The 20,140-nt window shown below is 36.0% G+C and overlaps 4 protein-coding genes and 1 non-coding gene across 7 annotated transcripts; 2 read left to right on the top strand and 3 right to left on the bottom strand.

The window, feature by feature from the left end:
- Positions 43 to 3,961, bottom strand: LOC18595983 (putative methylesterase 14, chloroplastic). Of its 2 annotated transcripts, none has more exons than XM_018123376.1 (5): positions 3,305 to 3,943; positions 2,307 to 2,546; positions 2,060 to 2,203; positions 1,368 to 1,502; positions 43 to 551 (listed from the first exon to the last, which is right to left on the bottom strand). In XM_018123376.1, the coding sequence occupies exons 1-5, from the start codon at positions 3,545 to 3,547 to the stop codon at positions 279 to 281; spliced, it is 1,035 nt and encodes a 344-aa protein (XP_017978865.1). In that variant the 5' UTR covers positions 3,548 to 3,943; the 3' UTR covers positions 43 to 278. The 2 variants fall into 2 exon arrangements, with proteins under 2 accessions (XP_017978865.1, XP_017978866.1); XM_018123377.1 differs by lacking the exon at positions 43 to 551 and adding an exon at positions 923 to 1,198 and having other exon boundaries at positions 3,305 to 3,961.
- Positions 6,254 to 11,910, bottom strand: LOC18595982 (zinc phosphodiesterase ELAC protein 2). Its single transcript, XM_018123878.1, has 12 exons — positions 11,506 to 11,910; positions 10,869 to 10,958; positions 9,983 to 10,027; positions 9,833 to 9,887; positions 9,643 to 9,686; positions 9,167 to 9,559; positions 8,781 to 9,049; positions 8,543 to 8,690; positions 8,393 to 8,443; positions 7,736 to 8,139; positions 6,978 to 7,641; positions 6,254 to 6,639 (listed from the first exon to the last, which is right to left on the bottom strand). The coding sequence occupies exons 1-12, from the start codon at positions 11,896 to 11,898 to the stop codon at positions 6,322 to 6,324; spliced, it is 2,874 nt and encodes a 957-aa protein (XP_017979367.1). The 5' UTR covers positions 11,899 to 11,910; the 3' UTR covers positions 6,254 to 6,321.
- On the top strand, positions 13,127 to 13,200 carry TRNAN-GUU. The gene has a single exon. It is a non-coding gene; the product is annotated as a tRNA-Asn (tRNA).
- LOC18595981 (photosynthetic NDH subunit of subcomplex B 3, chloroplastic) lies at positions 13,398 to 15,568 on the top strand. 2 transcript variants are annotated; one of them, XR_001928519.1, is made up of 6 exons: positions 13,398 to 13,654; positions 13,759 to 13,869; positions 13,963 to 14,019; positions 14,436 to 14,498; positions 14,583 to 14,855; positions 14,957 to 15,200. XR_001928519.1 is itself a non-coding variant. In XM_018123358.1 (6 exons), exons 1-6 carry the CDS (start codon positions 13,442 to 13,444, stop codon positions 15,032 to 15,034), a joined length of 585 nt encoding a protein of 194 aa, XP_017978847.1. In that variant the 5' UTR covers positions 13,399 to 13,441; the 3' UTR covers positions 15,035 to 15,568. The 2 variants fall into 2 exon arrangements, 1 of the variants encoding a protein (XP_017978847.1); XM_018123358.1 differs by having other exon boundaries at positions 13,399 to 13,654; positions 14,793 to 14,855; positions 14,957 to 15,568.
- LOC18595980 (aquaporin TIP2-1) lies at positions 15,554 to 17,255 on the bottom strand. Its single transcript, XM_007024177.2, has 3 exons — positions 16,955 to 17,255; positions 16,437 to 16,687; positions 15,554 to 16,109 (listed from the first exon to the last, which is right to left on the bottom strand). Exons 1-3 carry the CDS (start codon positions 17,079 to 17,081, stop codon positions 15,741 to 15,743), a joined length of 747 nt encoding a protein of 248 aa, XP_007024239.1. The 5' UTR covers positions 17,082 to 17,255; the 3' UTR covers positions 15,554 to 15,740.

The raw sequence follows: 20,140 nt of genomic DNA, 5'->3' as shown, positions 1-20,140 counted from the left end.
CTTTCCAAATCATGTTAATGCATTTTCCATCCATAGCCATGATTAACCAAAAGTTTTGTTGCATTGCTTGAAGAACATGTAAATTACAAAGAGAATCACAGCCTATCCCTTTAATGCAAGAAAAAGAATAAATTACAGACAGGTGGCCCTAGTGTTCTACATACAAGAACGGCCTATCACAGCTATGTAATGACCAACCTCCTGTCGTCTGTCAGAAAATACAAGTAAAGATTAAAGAATAGTCCCCTTTTCTGTTCTTTTCTTATCTGAAAATTAAGCTAAGGAATCTGAACAATTTCTACTAATATTTTGTGAAGTGACTGTGGCTTTGAGAAGAATGGGCAGTGGTCACTCCCTTTAATCTTGAAAACTCCCGCAGGTGGGTTTTCTCTTACTAGCTTTTCTTGCACATCTGGTGAAAGAGCCCGATCATCCAATGTCTGAATATAGAACCGCCGCCCGGTTCCATACTTCTCCGGGGACAATGACAGTTTCTCCATGATAGGACCCAGTGGGGTGGGTCTCATGGAAACCATGGCCAAAGCAACATCCTGGGAGGAACCCAATACCATGTTTAATAATATGATTCTGTAAATTGGCTACAATGAATCAACTACTTCTCAGGCTTCTCACTTTCATAAATAGTGATCAGTCCACAATTTTCATACGGTATTTAACAGTACACCATGTATGCACACAGCATTTAGACTCGAATGGTATTAACATGTTCAATGCAACATTTCATTCCCCGTTAAACCCAACATGTCATCAATTAGTTTATCTTGAGTCTCTAACCTACATCATAACGTCTTCTTGCAGAATACAACATTCACTTGTCTAATGATGCAACTTTGTTTTTTATTTTATATTGTCCACAAACTATTGCATCACGAGTTTTCATAACCATAATGCAGACCAAACCAAAGAAGAGAACAAGTCACGTATACAACAACATAGATTGGCCCCAAAATGGCCATGTAGATGTATACTTCATAAGAGAAAAGGATGGAACACCTAGCTAAAAGCATAACTAGTCACAACACATTATGCAAATGTGTAATGTATAGACTAATGAAATGACTAGCCTAACTGCATAAGGTGTTTTGACACCATACAAATTTAGAGCTTCAAAGAAATAATTCTCTAGCGCTCCCATTTTCATACAACTTGGATTCGTTGATAGACAGTGGTCAATATTCTGTTGCAAGAAAAGAATAACAGAACAATGAATCCTAAACATATAGCCTGAAAAAGAGCTTTGATAGATTATTATGCAAAAATGAAGATTCTGCAATGGGGAAAAATGATAATCGGAAATTTCAAGGCTTGCTAGTTTGACACTCTTGGCCAGTAAGGCTATAGCATACCTTTGTTGGCGATTGATTGAAATATAACCCTTTCATTAGCTGGTTCTCAAACATGAACCCTGTAGGAGGCTTATCTTTGCCGTTTCCATGAATCAAAAACTGTGACTCCTGCATGAAACGTTCAGCAGAACCAAGCTGCAACAAAATTTTTTCGATGAGCCCATGTAACCAAATAAGTAAGAGCAATGAAAACTGTGGTAGAACCTTCACTAAAAAGATTCAGTAATAATAACTACCAAGGTTGGAATAGAATTGGTTCTTTGACATGTTTGGTCAATATCAGTCCATGACAAAAATACCACGGCAGGATGATTGTTCTTTTCAGGTCTAGCTGACAGGAGAAATTGATTCATGCTGGAACTAAATTTTTTTTGCAGGTCCAAACTTTTTATTTACTTCTTAACTAAATAAAGTCCAGTGTCTCCAGATAAAAACATTTATAAAACATAAAGGGGAAAAGGTAGCACGTATTATCATACATCTGGCAAATTAAATTGGATGTCTGTGAACAGCAAGAGGTATCAATCTATTATCATTCATCCAAGAAGTAGGGCTATAAAAGAGCAGATACAATTTATTCTAGTATGCGACGTTATATTTATTTATTTATTTGGCACAGAAGAAAATGCATTCTGGATAAATCTGTAATTACTTGATGTACAAAAATTGGCAGCCAGGCATTGATAAAATACCTCTTCAGCAAACACATCAAAAGGTCTCTGACCATTAGACACCATTGTAGCACAAAGGAAAATTGCTTTGGAGATCTTTTCTGGGAAATGCTCCAATGCATAAGAAAGGCATGCACCTCCGCTACTGTGACCCACCAAAATAACCTGCGTGTAATTCATAAATGCAAAAAAAAAAAAAAAACTTAACATATGCCCAGGCTTTTTTAGATGAATAAAACTCATAGTAATATCAAATGTACCCTCTTACCTTCTCATCTTCAGGAAGGTTCTCTAGATATTGAATCAATGGTTTTGAATATTCTGCCAATGTAGTGACAGTGTTTGTATCTGTCAGATCAATACCAGATCCTGTGAGATCCAATGCAGTAGGCTGAAGCCCCACTTCCTCCAACTGAGCAATGGTTTTATACCAACACCAAGCTCCAAAGCCTTCTCCGTGTATCAGAATAATTCTTTTAAACTTGACATTTTCAAGAGATTCCAGTACCTACAAGTACGTGAAAATAGTATTAGACAAGTTTACAGAAAGGAGTTATAATTTAGAAAAATGTTATACCAATACAATTATGTCTATTTCACTGTTTTTACACCTCAGTATTTCTATTTTCACGTTAGCTCAACAGAAATTGTCTCCAAGAAGTTAATTACTGATCTTTTCACCAGCATGGACCATGTTCCAGATCCTTTATCATCACATCAAAATAGAATAAAGTTGGCTTTTAAAATTGCCGTTCGTAACACATCTGAAAGAAAGGTGATTCCTGTGGGCTTATAAAGCTTTACATTGATACAAAAAGTGCATATCATAAGATCCCCCGTTTATCTTTTCATCAAAAATAAAATAAAATAAAACAGAGAAGACCTCTTTATCTTCTCAACTAAATTTTATTAGAGACTTAAAATCTCAGTTGATACTATAAAATTGCAAATTGCTAAAAGCAAAGAGACTCAGCTATTGCTTTGCCAGGCTCTCCTTTTAAATTTTCCAATGAAAAGAAAAAGAAACACATCTTGTCCCTTATTTTACCAGCTTGACCATTGACTAATGCTGTTTTCCAACATGATTAATAACTTTTTCCTAACTTTTGCTCCTGTTTCACAATCAATCATCAAAACCCCACTTTTTCATCATAGATCCAATCAACTAAAACAGTAATTAACACAATGATTACACATGAAAAGACGGTCAGGAAAGCTAAGGTAAGTAATTTTATATTGGTATTTAATACAAAAAAAAATGCCCACCTTTTTTTCATTATTAGCTAATGGATCAGAGTGTCTTCTAGAGCTGGTGGTGCCAATTCTCCTAGACATGGATCCATCAAATCTCTGAGACAATTGGTGCTGATGAAGAGCCATAGACAAAGCTTGCCTGTGCAAAAACTCTTCTTCAGCAAGCATTTTCCTTTGAGACCTGCCCACTCTCTTGCTTCTGGATCCATTATCTTTGGTATCTTTCTTTTTCCTGCAAATGAAGCTATTACCCATTATTTAAAAGAACTCAAAACAAGTTAGTTTTCTGAACACAACCCAGAAAGCTTAAGGAGCATTTCTGACAGAAAAGCGAAAGAAAGTCCAGAGATTGTGCAGGAAAGGAGAGGTTTTTAATAGATAGAAAGTCGCATAGAGGATAGAAAAATATGTATATGTATATATATATATATATATTTTCCCTTTCAGCTTTGGGATTTTTTTATTTTTTTGCTAATACATAAGGATTAGTTGAAAAATGAGATAAGAAGAGAGAGAAAAGAGTAGGTAAAGAGAAGAAGAAAGCGCAGGGAGAAGTAGGCTATAAATGCACAAAAAAACATTAAACAAATGTGTGAAACAGCTCCTTAACTCCAAGAGCCAACTGAATTTAAGTGCTATTTATTGTTTATGGAGACTCTTCTTTCAATGCTTTGCTCTCTCTCTCTCTCTGTAGAAAATTGTAGACTTTTCTTTCTTCTTCTTTTTTGTTTGTATGCCGTTGGATTTGGGGTCACCCAGTTTTACCGCTAACTGCTGTTAACGCCAAGATATGACGAGTTCGGTGCGTGAAAAGTAGGAGGGACACGTCTTTCAGATACACCTGTTCGGTTCTACCATGTTAAAAAGAAATTGGTTAAGTCTTAAGGGAGATATGAGATGTGGATGTGGTTTAATGCTAAGCATCTTTACTCTTAATTAAGTCCATGTTTGGAGAATATTTGCTCTACTTTTCCCTATTCATTACCAACACAATGAACCCTTTCATCTCTTCCTCCAAACCTATTTATTGTACGAAATTCTTATTTGTTACATATTAGATTTTATCTCTATTTTACCTACGATGCAATATAAAAATAAAATATTAACATAGTTTTAGTGTCCCGATGAGTTGATTTGTTTATTCTTATTTTTAACGATTTTAAGATTGTTTGAATGTCATGAATCTAGTACAATGAGATTGAGATGGTAAGTAGATCACTAGTACTCATGTAGTACGAAGGACTTAAAACAATTGGCAGAGGAGGAGGGTGATTCAACATTTGTCAGCCTTGAAAAGTCGTCCACCTCAATCTCCCTTCCCTTGGCTATCCCATGTGAGAGATTATGTGGTGTGGTGATTTTAAGGAGGAGAAGCATCACAATCACCGATTTGTTTCTTTTCCATCACTAAACCAATGGAGGCAATACCATGATAAGGAGGGCTCTCCCATCCATCCCTTTAAACCAAAGAAAGGCTGATTTTGAGTTGTAGCTGTCTATTTTAATTGATATTTAAAATCCACGCATGAAGCATCATTCATGTTTCCTTTTGAATATTATTCTTCGGAGTTTAGGGCTAAAGAAATTGATATATGGATGCATGCACGTCAATTTTTTATTAATGCAATCGGATATAATTTTATTTTTTAAACTAAATTATAATTTTTCTTGAAAAACGAAGATTCATGCTGCTACTTATTATCTCATTTTTTTATACTTAAAAAACTCCAATTTAAGAGTAAGGGGGGAAATAATAGTACTATCATCATTACTAAAATATCATTGGTTTGTGCACATTATGGTCATTTCCTTAGCTATCAGCTGGCATTCGCCCCTTGCTGGAACAAGATGTTAAGTAGTGTTCATTATTGATGGAGTTTGTTACCTTAGTTTGAAGTAAGATTTTTGGACTGTCCAGAGAAACTTGTTAACCTAACTTCCGGTACTAAGCATATTGTCATTCCCTTCTTCGACAACACCGTTGATGCCAAGCAATTCTATAGCTATGTGGCAGTATTCTTTTATTAGATTGCTTGTAATTTCCCTCTCCTACCCGCCAAGCTAGCTGGGTTCCATGAGCAACCAAATTGCTGAGCCTAAGATCTCTAGAGTCAGCAACTAGTGTTTCAGAAAGGATCCCTTATATGGATTTCATTTGTTTCAATTCAAGCTCAATGGAGAATGTTTTCTTGTATTGACTGTGAAACAGGAGCCCCTCCTCCATGCAGCTAAGAGTGAAGTGACCATAGGTTTCCCCTTTTTCAGGTTAGGATTTGTGACCATTTCCTCAATTTGGTTACTGGCAAATGAGGTTCAACAACCAAATTAAATATTGGAATGAACAGATAACTGTCCTGTGATGACATCTTGGGGGTGGGGGCCATATTAATATTGGTCCGGGTGAAGATAATTTACGAGTCCAATTTGTCCATGTTAGGGCCACATCTCAGTACTCTATACCTTGGTAGAGCCTGGAGCCTAATTTGTTGATGTTTGACCAAACTAATTAGTAATGGCTGCATTAAATTAATTATTAGTTTGTGAAAGAAATCCCAAAAATATGAGACAAAAGACAGTTCATGATTAATCCAATAAAGCTGTGATTCTCTAATCAATCATGTGCCATTCTTTTCCTCTAACTTTGAGTTAATTATATATATATATATATATTGAGGGAATAAGATCAGATTTTCGGTGTTGGATTATTATCAGTTTGATCATGTAATATTCTCCCTCCACGCTTTCTTCTTTCAGTACCAACCAATCGGTAGACCAATGATGAGACAAAATTTACCCCCACAGAGCTTGTTTTCCATTTTGTATGAACAGTCAAAGACGTTTGAGATGCTGAGAGGTTTCAACTTTCAAACCCAAAGGCCGTTTGGGTAGCCAAGGCAGCTCCTCTCTGCCGCCAATGTAACAAACTCTTACAGACAAGTTTAAAACATCCAAAAACTAATATGGAAAATGAAAGCTCTTAATCAGGAGAGAAATATGCGAATTGCCAAAAACAATTAATTCATTAGTTGTTAGGAAGCTACACCCACAGTATCTATAACATCATCTGACTCATCAACTGCCATCTCGTTTCTGAAAAGCAATTTAAGGTATGGAACAACTTTGGGGAGCACAGGCAAATCTGCTATGTTAATGCTCATCATGTCAAAAGCAATGCATGTCTTGTGCATGTGTGTCTCATCAAATACAGGAATTTTCGGGTATCTTTGGCTGAAATGGGTTAGGACAATGCGATAAGCACCAGCAGAGTTTCCCACTTCAATGGCTTCCTTGGTTGTGCTGTGGTTTCTCGCGACGGCCTCCTCAACCAATCCATCCTCAAAAGTTGCCTGCAGTACGATCAACAGTAGGCTGGTCAAAATTATATTACCCTGGTGATGCCAATGCAACTATAAAGAGGTCATCAATTTCAAAGTAAATTCAAAGCTGAACAAACCACTCAAGAACCCTAAACAGTGAGATGACATACTTGATAGACATGGAAAGTATGAATACATTTAAATGCCACCTATCAAATATCTTAATCCTACAACAAAAAACCCTCTATAAATCGATCTTGAAAATATACAATCTTGAACAATGCTATTTAAGACAATTGACCGCAAAGTTATTAGCTTAGGATGAAAATCAATTAAACATAACTTAAATATCGAAATCAGTAACTTGCCTCATGTATGAGAACTGTTGCACCACGAGATGCATCTACCAGTTCTGGACAGGGCCTAGTGTCACCTGAGTACACAATCTTCCACCCTGGGATCACTTTTCCAACGCTGTTGACACGCTCTGCAGCTTTCAAAACAATGCCAAATGCCTGGGGACAGTGCACGACAGGAAAACTAACTAAAGCCTCTAATCCTGCTTCTCCTAGCACTTTCTTCAAGTTCTTCAGGAATGGATAAGCTGCAGAATGGTCAACTGGACTGCCTGGTCGCCTCCAATAGCTCTGCATGCGGCTTCCTCTAGCAAACAAAGTTCCATTAATATCTTGCATGCTTTCATTGTTGACATTTGAATGTCTTGGACTTCCTGGAGATGATCCATCATTATTGGATTCTTTATCGCTCTCAAAAGTATCCCATGAAGCTTCTGTGGTGCTCCTACAGTCAAGGAACTGCATATCAAGATCTTCAAGTCTTTGATATGCATCTAAATATCGCTTAAGCTGTCGTGGCCCTATAACCAGCAATGGTTCATGTGGCACTCCCTTCAATAAATCACGTCTCAGAGCAAGCACTCTCGCCAAACCGGTGTGGTGATCAGCATGAATATGAGAGATCCAAACGCATTTGAGATTTCTAATAGCAGTATCTGCACCATCTACACCATATCTGTTTCCCCCAATAGACCAACCATCATGAATTAAAAAGACAAGGGAAAAACCATGATAGCACAATATCTAACTAAAAATTTGTGACATGTTACCTTCTTTTCAGTTGTCCCAGGGTTCCTTCTCCACAGTCCAAGAGCAAACTTCCTTTGGAGAAAAGATTGATATAGACAGAGCTAACATTACGATACTTAGAAGGCTGGGATGAACCTGTCCCAAGAAGCACAATTTCCAGGTCATCTCTCCTTATGTTTTCCAGACAATTAGGCAGAGTATTTTCAGCCAACCATGGCTCTTCAACTATAACTCTATTATCATTCAAAGGAGTTAACTCCTCTCTACTTCCTTTAAGCCCACGCCATAACTGTCTGACCTGTTGTGCAGCATCTGCAATCTCTGGAATTTCTGAATGCAGTTCATCAATTACTTCAGATTGACCTATCAAAGTTGGAATATGAGATCTGTCCAGCCCCAGCTGAGCATAAGGACGCAATGTGAACTGTCCAAAATAAGTATGAAAAACTGTTAACCAGGAAACTGTTGCAGTATTAAAATTTTCTTAAAGTCCAGAGCTGAATATAGATAAACAATCTGTGATCTCCACAAAAGCTTCTAAACAGCAATATTTGACTTTTTTTTTATAGAAACCCTCTAACCACTCAATTATTTTCACTATATTCATGGAAGAAAAAGAAAAAAGCACTGGCATCTAAACCCCCCCCCCCCCCTGTGCCAACACAAAAGAAAAATACCTTTAAGAGATTTTCAGCAGAAATGCTTTCACAGATCTTTGAAGCGCGACCCTGGTAAAAGGAAATGAATACTCAGTTGCCTCCAAAACTTTCAAGGCACAATCATCAACCTGATGGTCCGAAAATGTCACTTCTAGGATGTAAACAAACCTCTCTTGAAGCAATAGCATCTGATTCTTTGTAATTAAGGTGCTGAAGAGACCAGAAACCTGGAGCTGGAAAGAACTGTGGGCATAAGTAATTAAGTCGTGCTGCAATTCTTGCACTTGATTTTAGAATTGGAACCTCCAGATTCTTCCTGCAAACCGAATGACATGTAAGAGAAATCATCAATTCAATAGGCAAGTGGCGCAATTATCACTTTCATGCAGGAAGCAAAGTGGCTTACGTTTCATGTCCAGCCATAATATGTTGTGCTGAACCGAATTTCTTCATCCATTTCTGGTAGTTGGGACTGCTTACAACAGAAGCAGGACTTAAATGAATGACACAGTTCACTGGTTTAGTACCTTGTGTCAGGTGACCTGATACATCTGTATAATATCCATTGAGGCATTCTATGGACAACAATTCCTGTACATGAGATTCTGTTGGACAGTCAACCAGGAAGACAATGGGACCAGGAACAGGAGGATCCATTACATCACTTGGATGAACCTACACATATTAAGGTAAAAATATTATGGGTTGAAAAGTATAGTGACCGGACAAATAACTGATGCACCCAATGCATAGAGGGGCCATGAATATTTTCCTACTTTGCAGATCACCCACCATGATATCTAGGCTGTCTGACTTCACAGATTTACCATGTTGCAGCTCCCCATACTTTGGCCCAGCTTTTAGGCCCAGAGCCGCAGCCTTTTTTGGGTCAAATTTCCCCATAAGCTCAGGCAATTCACATACATATATCACAGACATTTCACCGGGCTTTATTTGGGACTGTCCCGAGCAATGTGGTTGTAGGAGAATTGCTGATATTTTGACAACCTCATCTTCAACAAGAACAATAGGATCTGCAACTTTACTTGGAGTAGGCATATCAGCAGCATCATCCGAAGTGGAAGCCGGTCCAAAGCTCTGTGTGTGAACCATAGCAGCATGTGGAATAAAAGATTTCATCGCACCAACTAAAAAATTGAGATCTGAGGGGCCCCAAATTTTGACCTTCACAGCAACATAGGCTAGTAATTAAGCAATGGGCACAACAATGTCAAGGAAAATTGAAATTAGATGAGCTGAGTACTCACAGTATACCCTTCTTCTCCCATGCCAGCCAAAGTCAGCAGCAAACCTGTGACAAAAAGTTAAAACTCAGCAATTGACAGGCTCTACCATCATCTTTGCATGTCCAGTCCTAAAATTAACAGAAAACTAAAGCTTAAAAATAATGGTATATCGACTTTCTACAAATGTTTCAAATTGAGATTCAAGATAAACCTGGAAGTCCACCCGCAGTCTCTGAGCAGACACGAGAGAGAAATATGTGATCTATCTGGAAATATCCACAATATCAGACAATCTTTATAGAGTGAAAGTGAATAAATTGGCACATATATATCACCTAGAAAACAAAAGTGTATTCTATACCTTTGACAACTTAATTTTATGCTCTGTGCAAAATCGTTGCAGTCCCTGCCATAACAACAGTTAATAATTGATAACAATATTGATAGGAGCTCATAAGTTTTCTAGAGGAATTGTATCTTAACATATTTGGTCACCACTAATACTCTATAAAGTTTAACTCCAAAACAGACAAGGTAAGTTAGGCTCCTGAAAACAGAAAGCTCAGCAATTATATGTCTGTTTCTCCAGCAAAAAAAATAAAAAGTTCCTATATTTATACAAACAAAGGCCAGGTATCCATTCTATGTTCTACTATATGATAGGCCACTGTACATTGACCACACCTCTCAGTTGAGCATCCAATGAATTGAAGCACTGCCGCTCTGGTCACAATACATGTTTCAGTCATGCGATTTTTTAACAATTGGGCAAGACCAGACAACAGCTTAAGCATTCACTTCATTGAATGAAATATTTATAGGTCACTATTAGGTATTTGCTAAATTAACGAAGAAGGATCATAGCTCTGAGATGAACCATACTTGCTACATTCCAGTAATTGCTCAGAATACATTTTCTGTAACTTTTTTGAGTGAACTAATAAAGAAGCAACTCTAATAAATAACACCTGGAATTATACTAGGTCATTTCCTTGATTAATATTTATCTCACCAATCACATTACTACTCTACTGCAGTCAAAAACTATATATATATTAAGCAGAGTTAGAATATTTGTTATACATAATGAGGAAACATCGGCCATGAGTATGCTTTAGCAGCATGCTGGATGATGCAAATAAATCCTAGTACTGAAGCTACGCATGAGAAATAAGTATGGACTAGTTTCTACTCTTTAGAATCCCTAAAAGTGTAGCAACATTTTTAACATAGGCCACCACGCTTACCTCCCCAGCATTAAAAATAAATCTTTGCTTGTCAAAGAAAAGCAAGACTGAAGGTGATGTGTCCTGTGTATCCATCCCAGTCCCCAAAATCTGCCATAAATTAAAAGATATCTGACATTAGCAATCAAAATAAATTAAAACTGCCCAACACTGTCAAGTAAAATGTTGAACTTTCACAAAAAGAAATCATAATAATAATAAATCCCAGTAGGAACACAAGACAAAAGACACCACCACGGAAACACCATACTGTGTGAAGTATCACTATTCTGCTATTCCAGTACGAACATCATGTTAATCGAACTTAATTTTTTTTAAAAGCAGTGAAAAGCAAAATCATAAATGATTAAAACCTAACCAATGACTTAAATTTAACATTAATTCTAACATAATTGGTTTATATAAAAGTCAAATAATGCATTTTGTTATCCAAAACTTTCTCATTTTTTATTTTTAATTTTTCAGAATGATTGTTCAAAACTATCCCTAAACAAATGTGACTAAAATTTCAAGAGTTGATTTACTCAACATTCACAACTTCGAAGTTTGGTCTCAAAAACAAAAGAAACACATTTCAGAAAACCACTCAATTCCCATAAAAAACCCAAACCGCAGACAAAAATGAAGAGGAAATTACCTGAACATATGCAATAGTATTAGTGGGATTAAGCTTGCGTTCTTTTAACTGAGGATTCTTGTTAGGCCTATCACTCTTATCTTTCCCTTCTGCCCTTCTTTTATTAAACCCAAAAGACGAAGAAGAAGAGCCTCCTGACTCCTCAACTGTTTCCTCCATTGCCACTTCTCTGCCTCTGCCTTTCCGCTCGTTGAAAGTGCTGCTTCTCCTTCTGGCAAGGTTGAGAGAATCACGATAGGGAACGGAACGTGGTCGTTTTGAGGGAGAGGAGGAAGCGAGGAGGGTGAAGAGAGAGAAGGGTTTTGGATTGGGTTTAGAGATGAAGAGAGGGAGAGAGAGAGCCGGTTTTACAGGAAAGAAGAGGAGGCGCAAGTTTGGAGAAATACATGGCATTTTTCTTTTTTTTTTTTGGTTGTCTTTTTTAACAAATTGGGAGGTTTTTGTAAGGGTTTTAGGCTCGAGGCCTTTTTGGGTTGGCTCGGGTGTTGCGGAGGAGAGAAATAACTGTCTTTGCAGTCTGCTTGGCCTTTGGCAAATCCCAATTGGCTCATTCATTTTTCTTTGTTTTGGACAAGGTGGAAAATATTGCTAGAAAACGGTTGGTGGCATACAAAATATTACTAGTTATAATGTTAAAAAATTCTTTAAATTCTTTAAATTATTTAAAAATTTTTAAATAAATTTTTATATATTTATTTAAATCAAATAAGTCTGATTAATTTTTATTGATCAAAGTTTTCATTATTGTTTTATGTTCATAAGACATTGTCGTAACATTGACGTAGAAGGTAAAAAATATAATAAAACAATATCCATCATATCATGTGAACATATCATGTTATCATGTTTTTGTATTAAATTTAATGATATTAAAAAGTAGAGATGGTAACTAACAAATACTCAAAGTATAAGGATTTAATTTACATAAATTATTGTACAGGGATTAAATTTATTCTTTTTATAGAGTACACAGACTAATTACATAATTTAATCAAAATAAAAATACAATAGCTTAATTGAACTCAATAAAAATATAAATGCTTATTTGAATTTTCTTGAATAGTTTAAGGATTTTTTTAAGATATTATGTAATATTACTACTACTAGTTAATTTAAGACATAATATCTACAAAAGTTTCTAAACTATTTAAGAAAATTTAAATAAGTTTTTATATTTTTATTATATTTATTTTGAGTCAAATAAATTTTTATAATTAGTAATTGATTTAGTCAAAATATCATTTATTATTCTATATTACATGACGCCGATGCAACATGTTAATATATTATAATTAATGATAATATAATATATTGATATATCATAATTGATGATGTTGTGATATGTCAATTTGTTATGATAATATGATTATGTAATATTTTTTACTTTTTACATCAACATCATGTCAATAACATTTGGATATAAAATGATAAGTGACATTTTAATTAATGACAATTAGTATTAAAAATACAAAGGTTTGATCAAATGCAAATAAAAAAATAAAAGCTTATTTAAATTTTTTAATTAGTTTAAGATTTATGTAAGCATTATGTTTTAATTTGGAAAAAAATTTAATTAAAAGTACATATTAGTTTAATCTTTTGCAAAATTTAAAACCAACCAGCTGCAGTGACTCAGTCGGTTAGCGCGTATGGCTGTTAACCATAAGGTCGAAGGTTCGACCCCTCCCTCTAGCGATAATATCCGTTTGGGTGAGATCTTAAACCCATTTGCGATTTGTAAACGTGGCCCATTTATGCAAATTGACAGTCTTCAGTTGAGCCCAAAACAAGGCCCATGATCAACGTTTGGCCCAATTTAAATCTTAGATAAGATAAAAAAGAAGCACCACAAAAGCCATGCAAAAAAACATATAAAATTCATTGCTACATCTAATTACTTAGAGACCTTTTTATTATCTTGAATAAAATATCTGAAATGGGTACTCTCCAGCTTAACACTCATGGCTTAGCTACCCTCTCAGTACCCTATAAGTTCAACTTCACCAGCAGCTCGCACAAGGCCCTTGGACTCTCCAGGCATCTCAGCATCTCTAGAGGAAGAATCAGAGCTGTTAGCACCGTCCTCGAGAGCGAATCCCTGGCCAGGGAGCCTGAGGAACCACCTGCAGTTGATTTTGCATTTGTTCATGTAAGTTAAATATGGTATGCTTAACGCTCTAATGACCAATATGTTACATATACTCAACATGAATTTGGTATTTAAAGAGAGATTTTGCATCTTGCGGTTTTTAGTCTGTTTTGCTCCCAGATGGTACCCCGGATGTTCATTTCCGTAGTGCTTGTGGTGGGCAGAAACTTAGGGATATAATGCTGGATAATAACATTGAGTTGTATGGACCATATGTAAGTTCATGAATTGCAATATGTTTTCATGTATGTTGACTTTTATATATGGCACTGTTGCAAAGTGAGTTTATATTTGCTGTTAATTTTCAGGCTAGACCTCTGTTAAACTGTGCAGGAGGAGGGACCTGTGGGACTTGTATGGTGGAGGTGAATTATACCACTTTTGGAGCTCATCTTTTTGCTGTCAAGATTATTATGTGATTTGTCATTTCTAGACTCTGTTTTCTTATGCAGTATGTAGTTAGGTAGATGGATAAGCAAAAATAATATTGTCAAAAGGATTAAGTAACACCTCAATGCAATATCAGTTTAATAAGATTCAAGTATTCAACACTGACAGTGTAGGAGTTCTATCCTATATCACCTGCCAATAGTGTGCCAGGCGTCTTGGTTGTTTTTGCTCAATGGGAATAGTTGCAATTATAAGTAAAAGAATTCTCTTTTCACTTAGAAGATCAAAGGAGAAATAATATGTGTTAGATTGGGTTAGTAATTAGAAGTTATTCCTTGTTATATTCAGTTATGTATTTCAATTTTCAATTGTATTTCGTTTTTACTGTTAGGTTGTGGAAGGGAAGGAGCTACTCACTCCTCGTACAGACAAAGAGAAGGAAAAGCTGAAGAGGGTATATCATAGCTTATGATTGCATGAATTCTTCATCATTGTTCATTTCATTTGGGTTGATCACGTTGTGATTCTAATGCCTCAGTCGATTCCTCATGACCATGTGGTGTAAAATTTCTCATGACCAAATGCTCTTTTTGGTTTCTTCTTTCCACTTGTAAGTAATTAACCTATACAAACTCAAGTGACGAAGATAATATGAGGATTTCAAAGATATGCTCATTGCTCTGTAATTGTACTATATGTGCTGAATTGTGAGGAATAGCTAATATTCATGCTCATGGGTTATTTGCAGAAACCGAAAAACTGGAGACTGGCTTGCCAAACAACAGTGGGTAAACCAGATTCAAGGGGACTGGTTTGTACTCTTTCACAAGGCCTTTCTATATTAGCAAATTAATCTTTCTGATGAAATGAGAATGATCATAAAGTGAAATCTCGTTTCCTTATCCGACGCAGCTGGTGATTCAACAACTGCCCGAGTGGAAAGCGCATGAATGGACTTACGAAACAATAGCCCCTTCAGAGGAGCCTTAACGTACTTAGAAGACCTTTTTGCCTACAGTTATTGTACAAAAATTCTTTCAAATGCCGCCTGCCATCAATAAAATTTTTCTTACTACGATGAGATAAGGTGTACTATTATGGTTAACTAAACTGTGAAAATTGGTATGAAGAATGAACCAAAAGCATTGTACCACTACTTTGCTTGCTGCTGGTTAAATATTGCAGAGGGTGTCTTCTGCCAGTGCCACACACAAAACACATCAACTCCATCATGTATTATACTTATATATATAGATAAGCCTTCACATTCCAAAGAGGCTGTCCCAGCTGGTCATCCCTTAATATGAATCTTAACAGAAAAGGTCGATTCCTTCATTCGTCTAGATAGGATAGTCCCCTTGTGTTAGGCGATGCTGTTCTCCTTTCCTTTATGGAATAGGGATGACACTCCATTGAGGTCCACTATCTGGTTCAATTATTGCAAGGATAGGACCATATATACTCCAAAACAAAAAATAAGCACAGTAAAGCAGACGACAAAATTGTTCAAGAAAAAAAAAAAAAGAGTGGCTGCACATCACCAACCTCATCCATTTCCACAAAGCAACGTTGACAACAACAACCAAAAAGAAAAAGAAAAATGATGCTAAAAAGAAAGAAGAGCCCAAACCGCCATTCTTTCTTTTATTACATGGCCAAATGGATTCGAAGAGCAGGGCAACTGAGCTATGCCAGCTCAGAAGTCATTAGACAATGGTGCATGTTCAGACTGCATGAACACATTTCCGTAGATAAGTCCAGCCAGGCCACCACCAATTAGAGGGCCAACCCAGTAGATCCAGTTGTCGTGGAAGTCGCCGCTGGCGACAGCTGGCCCGAAGGAGCGGGCTGGGTTCATGGATCCACCAGAGAATGGGCCAGCAGCCAAGATGTTGGCTCCAACGATGAAACCGATGGCAATGGGTGCGATGGTGCCAAGTGAACCCTTCTTGGGGTCAGCCGCCGTTGCATAGACAGTGTAAACCAAAGCAAATGTGGTGATGATCTCCATCACTACTCCTTGAATGGCTCCAACTCCAGCGGCAACGCTGTGGATGGGAATTGCCTGCAAAAGAAGTAAACAAAAGCTACTTCTTCAAGTTTCCTAGACTATGACTCAAACAAAAATTTTGGTGACCAAACAGATTAATTATCCAATTAAACAAGGCAAATGCTAACAAGTGCCCCATAATGACGATATTTAGAATTAGAAAAACAATTTTTTACCAAGTACTAGACTACAAACATTGGATGGAATTAACTATTTCTTAAGAGAAACAAATGCCCTTAGCTAGGTACATAAATTTTTGAGCTTGTTATACTAGTAATTTATATTTAACTAGATGGGGAGAAGTCAATGAAACTACTTGTGTATATGCAATTTAAGCTTTACCAAGCCTCCAGTGACAGCCTTGAGTAGGAAGCAAGCAACGATGGATCCAAGAAGTTGTGCAATCCAGTAAAAGATGCCCGTGAGGATGGTGATCTGGCCACTAAGAGCCAATCCGAAGGTGACTGCTGGGTTGACATGGCCACCGGAGATGTTGGCACCGACGGCAACAGCAACAAAGAGAGCAAAACCATGGCAAATAGCAACTGCTATTAGCCCATCCGGATCAAGGGCAGCATCTGATGTCAACTTGTCTGCACAGAAAGAAAAAAAAGAAAAAAAGGTTATACCACAAAGAACAACTAGACCAATTAATGTAACATTATCATTACCCTTTGCATGCAAACGTTTAATATAATTTACACATGCTTCTACTTTTTTCATAGCAAATAAACTGTGATATTGTGATGTTTAAAAGTCTATCCGAATAGCGGGATTATAAGTTACTATAATGTTCAAAGTTGCATTCACAACTCTGCAGCCATTTTTGAATATTTGGAGTGAGTGGGAAGGGAACTAACTATAAGCTATGGCAGAGCCAACGCCAGCAAAAACAAAGAGCAAGGTTGAGATAAACTCAGCGAGATAGGCCTTGAGAGAGCCTAAACTGAAGGAATCATCGAAGCGACCGAAGGCGATTCTAGCCATCTTTGGAAGAAGAGGGAGGTTGGTGAAGAAGATAAGGATAGAGAGAATAATCCAGATAGAGTACAGAAACCTTTTGTGGTCAGATATATATACTAAAGAGAAAACATAGAGAAATAGGAGTATAATAATACAAGGTCTTATACATTAAACAGGTTCATGAGTTTCATAATGTTTTATTATTATTATATATGTGAAAAATTTTCCATGAAAGGGATAAAATCATGGAAAGTACTGGAGAAACATATATATCCAGTCAGTTACCGTCCTAGCTGTCATTAACGTGCTTTATTAGAAATGTCGGGAAGCTCATCAATGATTCTTCCATGTGAGTTGTGACCATCCTCTCTCTTTTGTGTTTGTCTGAGAGTGGATCCCATGGGGTCATACGTGAAGAAAACAACCATAAAGAAAAAGGGGACGATAGGAGGTGACTTGGTTTGGGCCACACAGTGCACCGACCACGTTCAAGGAATGAGGGTCGGGGTCGGTGCGATGTCAAAAATGAGTGGTCGAGTCTTAATCGGTACTATATTAAGATGAGATACACAGCCAGAGTCGGTAAATATTTGGCTTTTAACTTATTTTTCATTTGAATTATGAAGAATAGAACGGCTGAATTAAGATACATGTATTATACATACAGGGAGGAATCTTAAGCAACTTTTGGCCCTGCTTGTAGATTTACTATATATGCAAAAGGAGATAGGGGTTTTAATTTCATTTTAAATTAATATTATCTGTTTATTATTGAGCTTAATTGATTTGTTTATCTCATCAAATGGTGAGATTTGATTATCCACTTTGTATTTCTTTTTTATTAATCATTAGAGAATTGTAACGAGATCTCATTAATTTGGACCGTTGGATATAATTCAATTGAAATTACTTGTATTTGCAAATAAAGTTAATTAATAGTTATTGAGTAAGAATATACATCATCATATTTAATTACAATTTTATAATCTTCATTTTGTTGAATCAACTATTTGGATCCTTATAGGTTTGGCAATAATAAAATTCTAAAATTAGCTAACAAATGTTATTATTTTGACGTTAACTCAAACATATAAACATATTGATCATTGTAGTTTTTAGTTTAGACCATTTAAGCAAACAAAAGTTAATTAATAGTGTCAAATACTAAATAAGTTAAGGGTTTATTTATAGTTGATACATTCTTAGTGTATAGATTTCATACAAACCAAATATGATCATATTGTTAATAAATAAATTTAAAAATTGAGAATTGTAAAAAATAAATATTTACAATTTTAACAATATTTATTTAACTTTTATTTTTATATATTTATATAAGGTGGCACTCTGTAGTTAATTAAGTAATAGTGTATAAATATTATATGTTGATATTACATCAAATATAAACCCAAATCCCCATTATTATTTCGTTAATGGTAATAGAATTTGAAAGTTAATAAAGGTTAAACATAAAAATTCAATGGTTTAGGCCCCCTAAATAATTAATTACACTAAGAAAGGTATTAAGTCAATCAAATTCTCAACCTACACTTACACTTTCAAAAAATTAATAATTCTTATCTAGGAAACTTTCTTCAGCACTGAGACGATCAAATCAAAATTGTCTAATGTCACATATTTAAGATTAATATTTAGTTATAAAACGAAGAATATATAAATAAAATAATGAATGACACATGAGGCATTGAGGTTTAAGGGTAATATTTAAATTTCGTAAAACAAAGAAATATCAATTGTCATGGCGTTATCATTTGGGGTTAAAGTGTAGTGTTGAAATTTCATAACCAAATAAAAAGTGATCATGACTATATAAAAGGATTTGAGGCTGTTCAAATGAAAACACACACAAACAAAAAGGGGTAAGCATGTCATCAACAAAAGCATAAAAGGGTTCTAAATTATTCAGTCATATCCGACGATCCAAAATGATGGGATGAATTTCACCTTATGGGGTCACCTTCTTTTGTCATCTAAGCGGCATGGGGTAAGAAGGCAATCAAGACTTTTTGATGAAATGCTAATTATACTAATCTGGAATTTTCTCTCTAATGGAGGATCCCATGCTTTGCTAATTTCCAAAGATTCCCAATTAAACCACTTTTTATCCCAATGTTAGGTAGTTGGCTAATCTCAACAAGTTGAGATTTCCTCTCATTTTTCTTTAATAAATGACATGCACTATCACAAATGTTTGCATCTCAACATTGAGCTGATGGTTTCCTCAACATCTGTTTAAGCAACTCAAAGCCCAAACTTCTTTAGACCTTCCCAATGATTTCTTCCACGACCAAAATCTATACTTTGTAGAACTGGGATGCCACAAAAAATTCAAATAAATTGGTACTGCAATCAGAATTAAGTCATGTTTATTGTTTAAGGAGCATTTACTTCAAGGGGGTACAGAACTATGATGCTATCTACTTCCACGGTTGAGAGTGACTGGTGCAATGCAGCAGCATTTAGCAGTGTTTCATCGGCTGTGGGACAGACCCGATAATGAAGACAGTCAACTTAATTTCCCAGGCATTGAATTTTAGCTCAACTGCTAAATGCCCTTGAGTATATATAAACTTTGTATGTTTTTATCCATTTCTTGGAACAAAAGCTTTCTTATCATGAAAGAAACTCTCTAGTGTTTGTTTCTTTGGGATTTGACATATCGTTTTCATTTTCGACTCAAATACAAATACAAATACAAATACAAATACAAATGCATGTGTCTAATATCTGTGATGCGGAAGATGGAGAACATCCCCATCCCTGTTTAGTATTAACGGGAGGAAGGTAGCCCCAACCCCACCCTCTTGGCATTTCTAACTTTAATGGCTTCATTCCATCACCCCTGCTTGCTGTCCAACAAATGGGGCTTGCCTGTTAAATGCTTCACACATAAAAGCATTTGTCGGAGACAACAAAATCTTGATAAAATTTGTTTATGATCCATTATTATGGAAAAGCTAGAATCTTGAAGCTTAAGCGTAAACAATTCCGGGAAAGATCCTGGCCTCAAGTGTTCAGGATCATAGGATTTAAATCCTTCTACAATTTGTCAAACAGATAAA

This window comes from Theobroma cacao, chromosome 6 (assembly GCF_000208745.1).
Source record: "Theobroma cacao cultivar B97-61/B2 chromosome 6, Criollo_cocoa_genome_V2, whole genome shotgun sequence".
NCBI lineage: Eukaryota > Viridiplantae > Streptophyta > Magnoliopsida > Malvales > Malvaceae > Theobroma > Theobroma cacao.
Note: the sequence above shows the minus strand (reverse complement) of the source record. Positions and strands in the feature narration are given on the sequence as shown.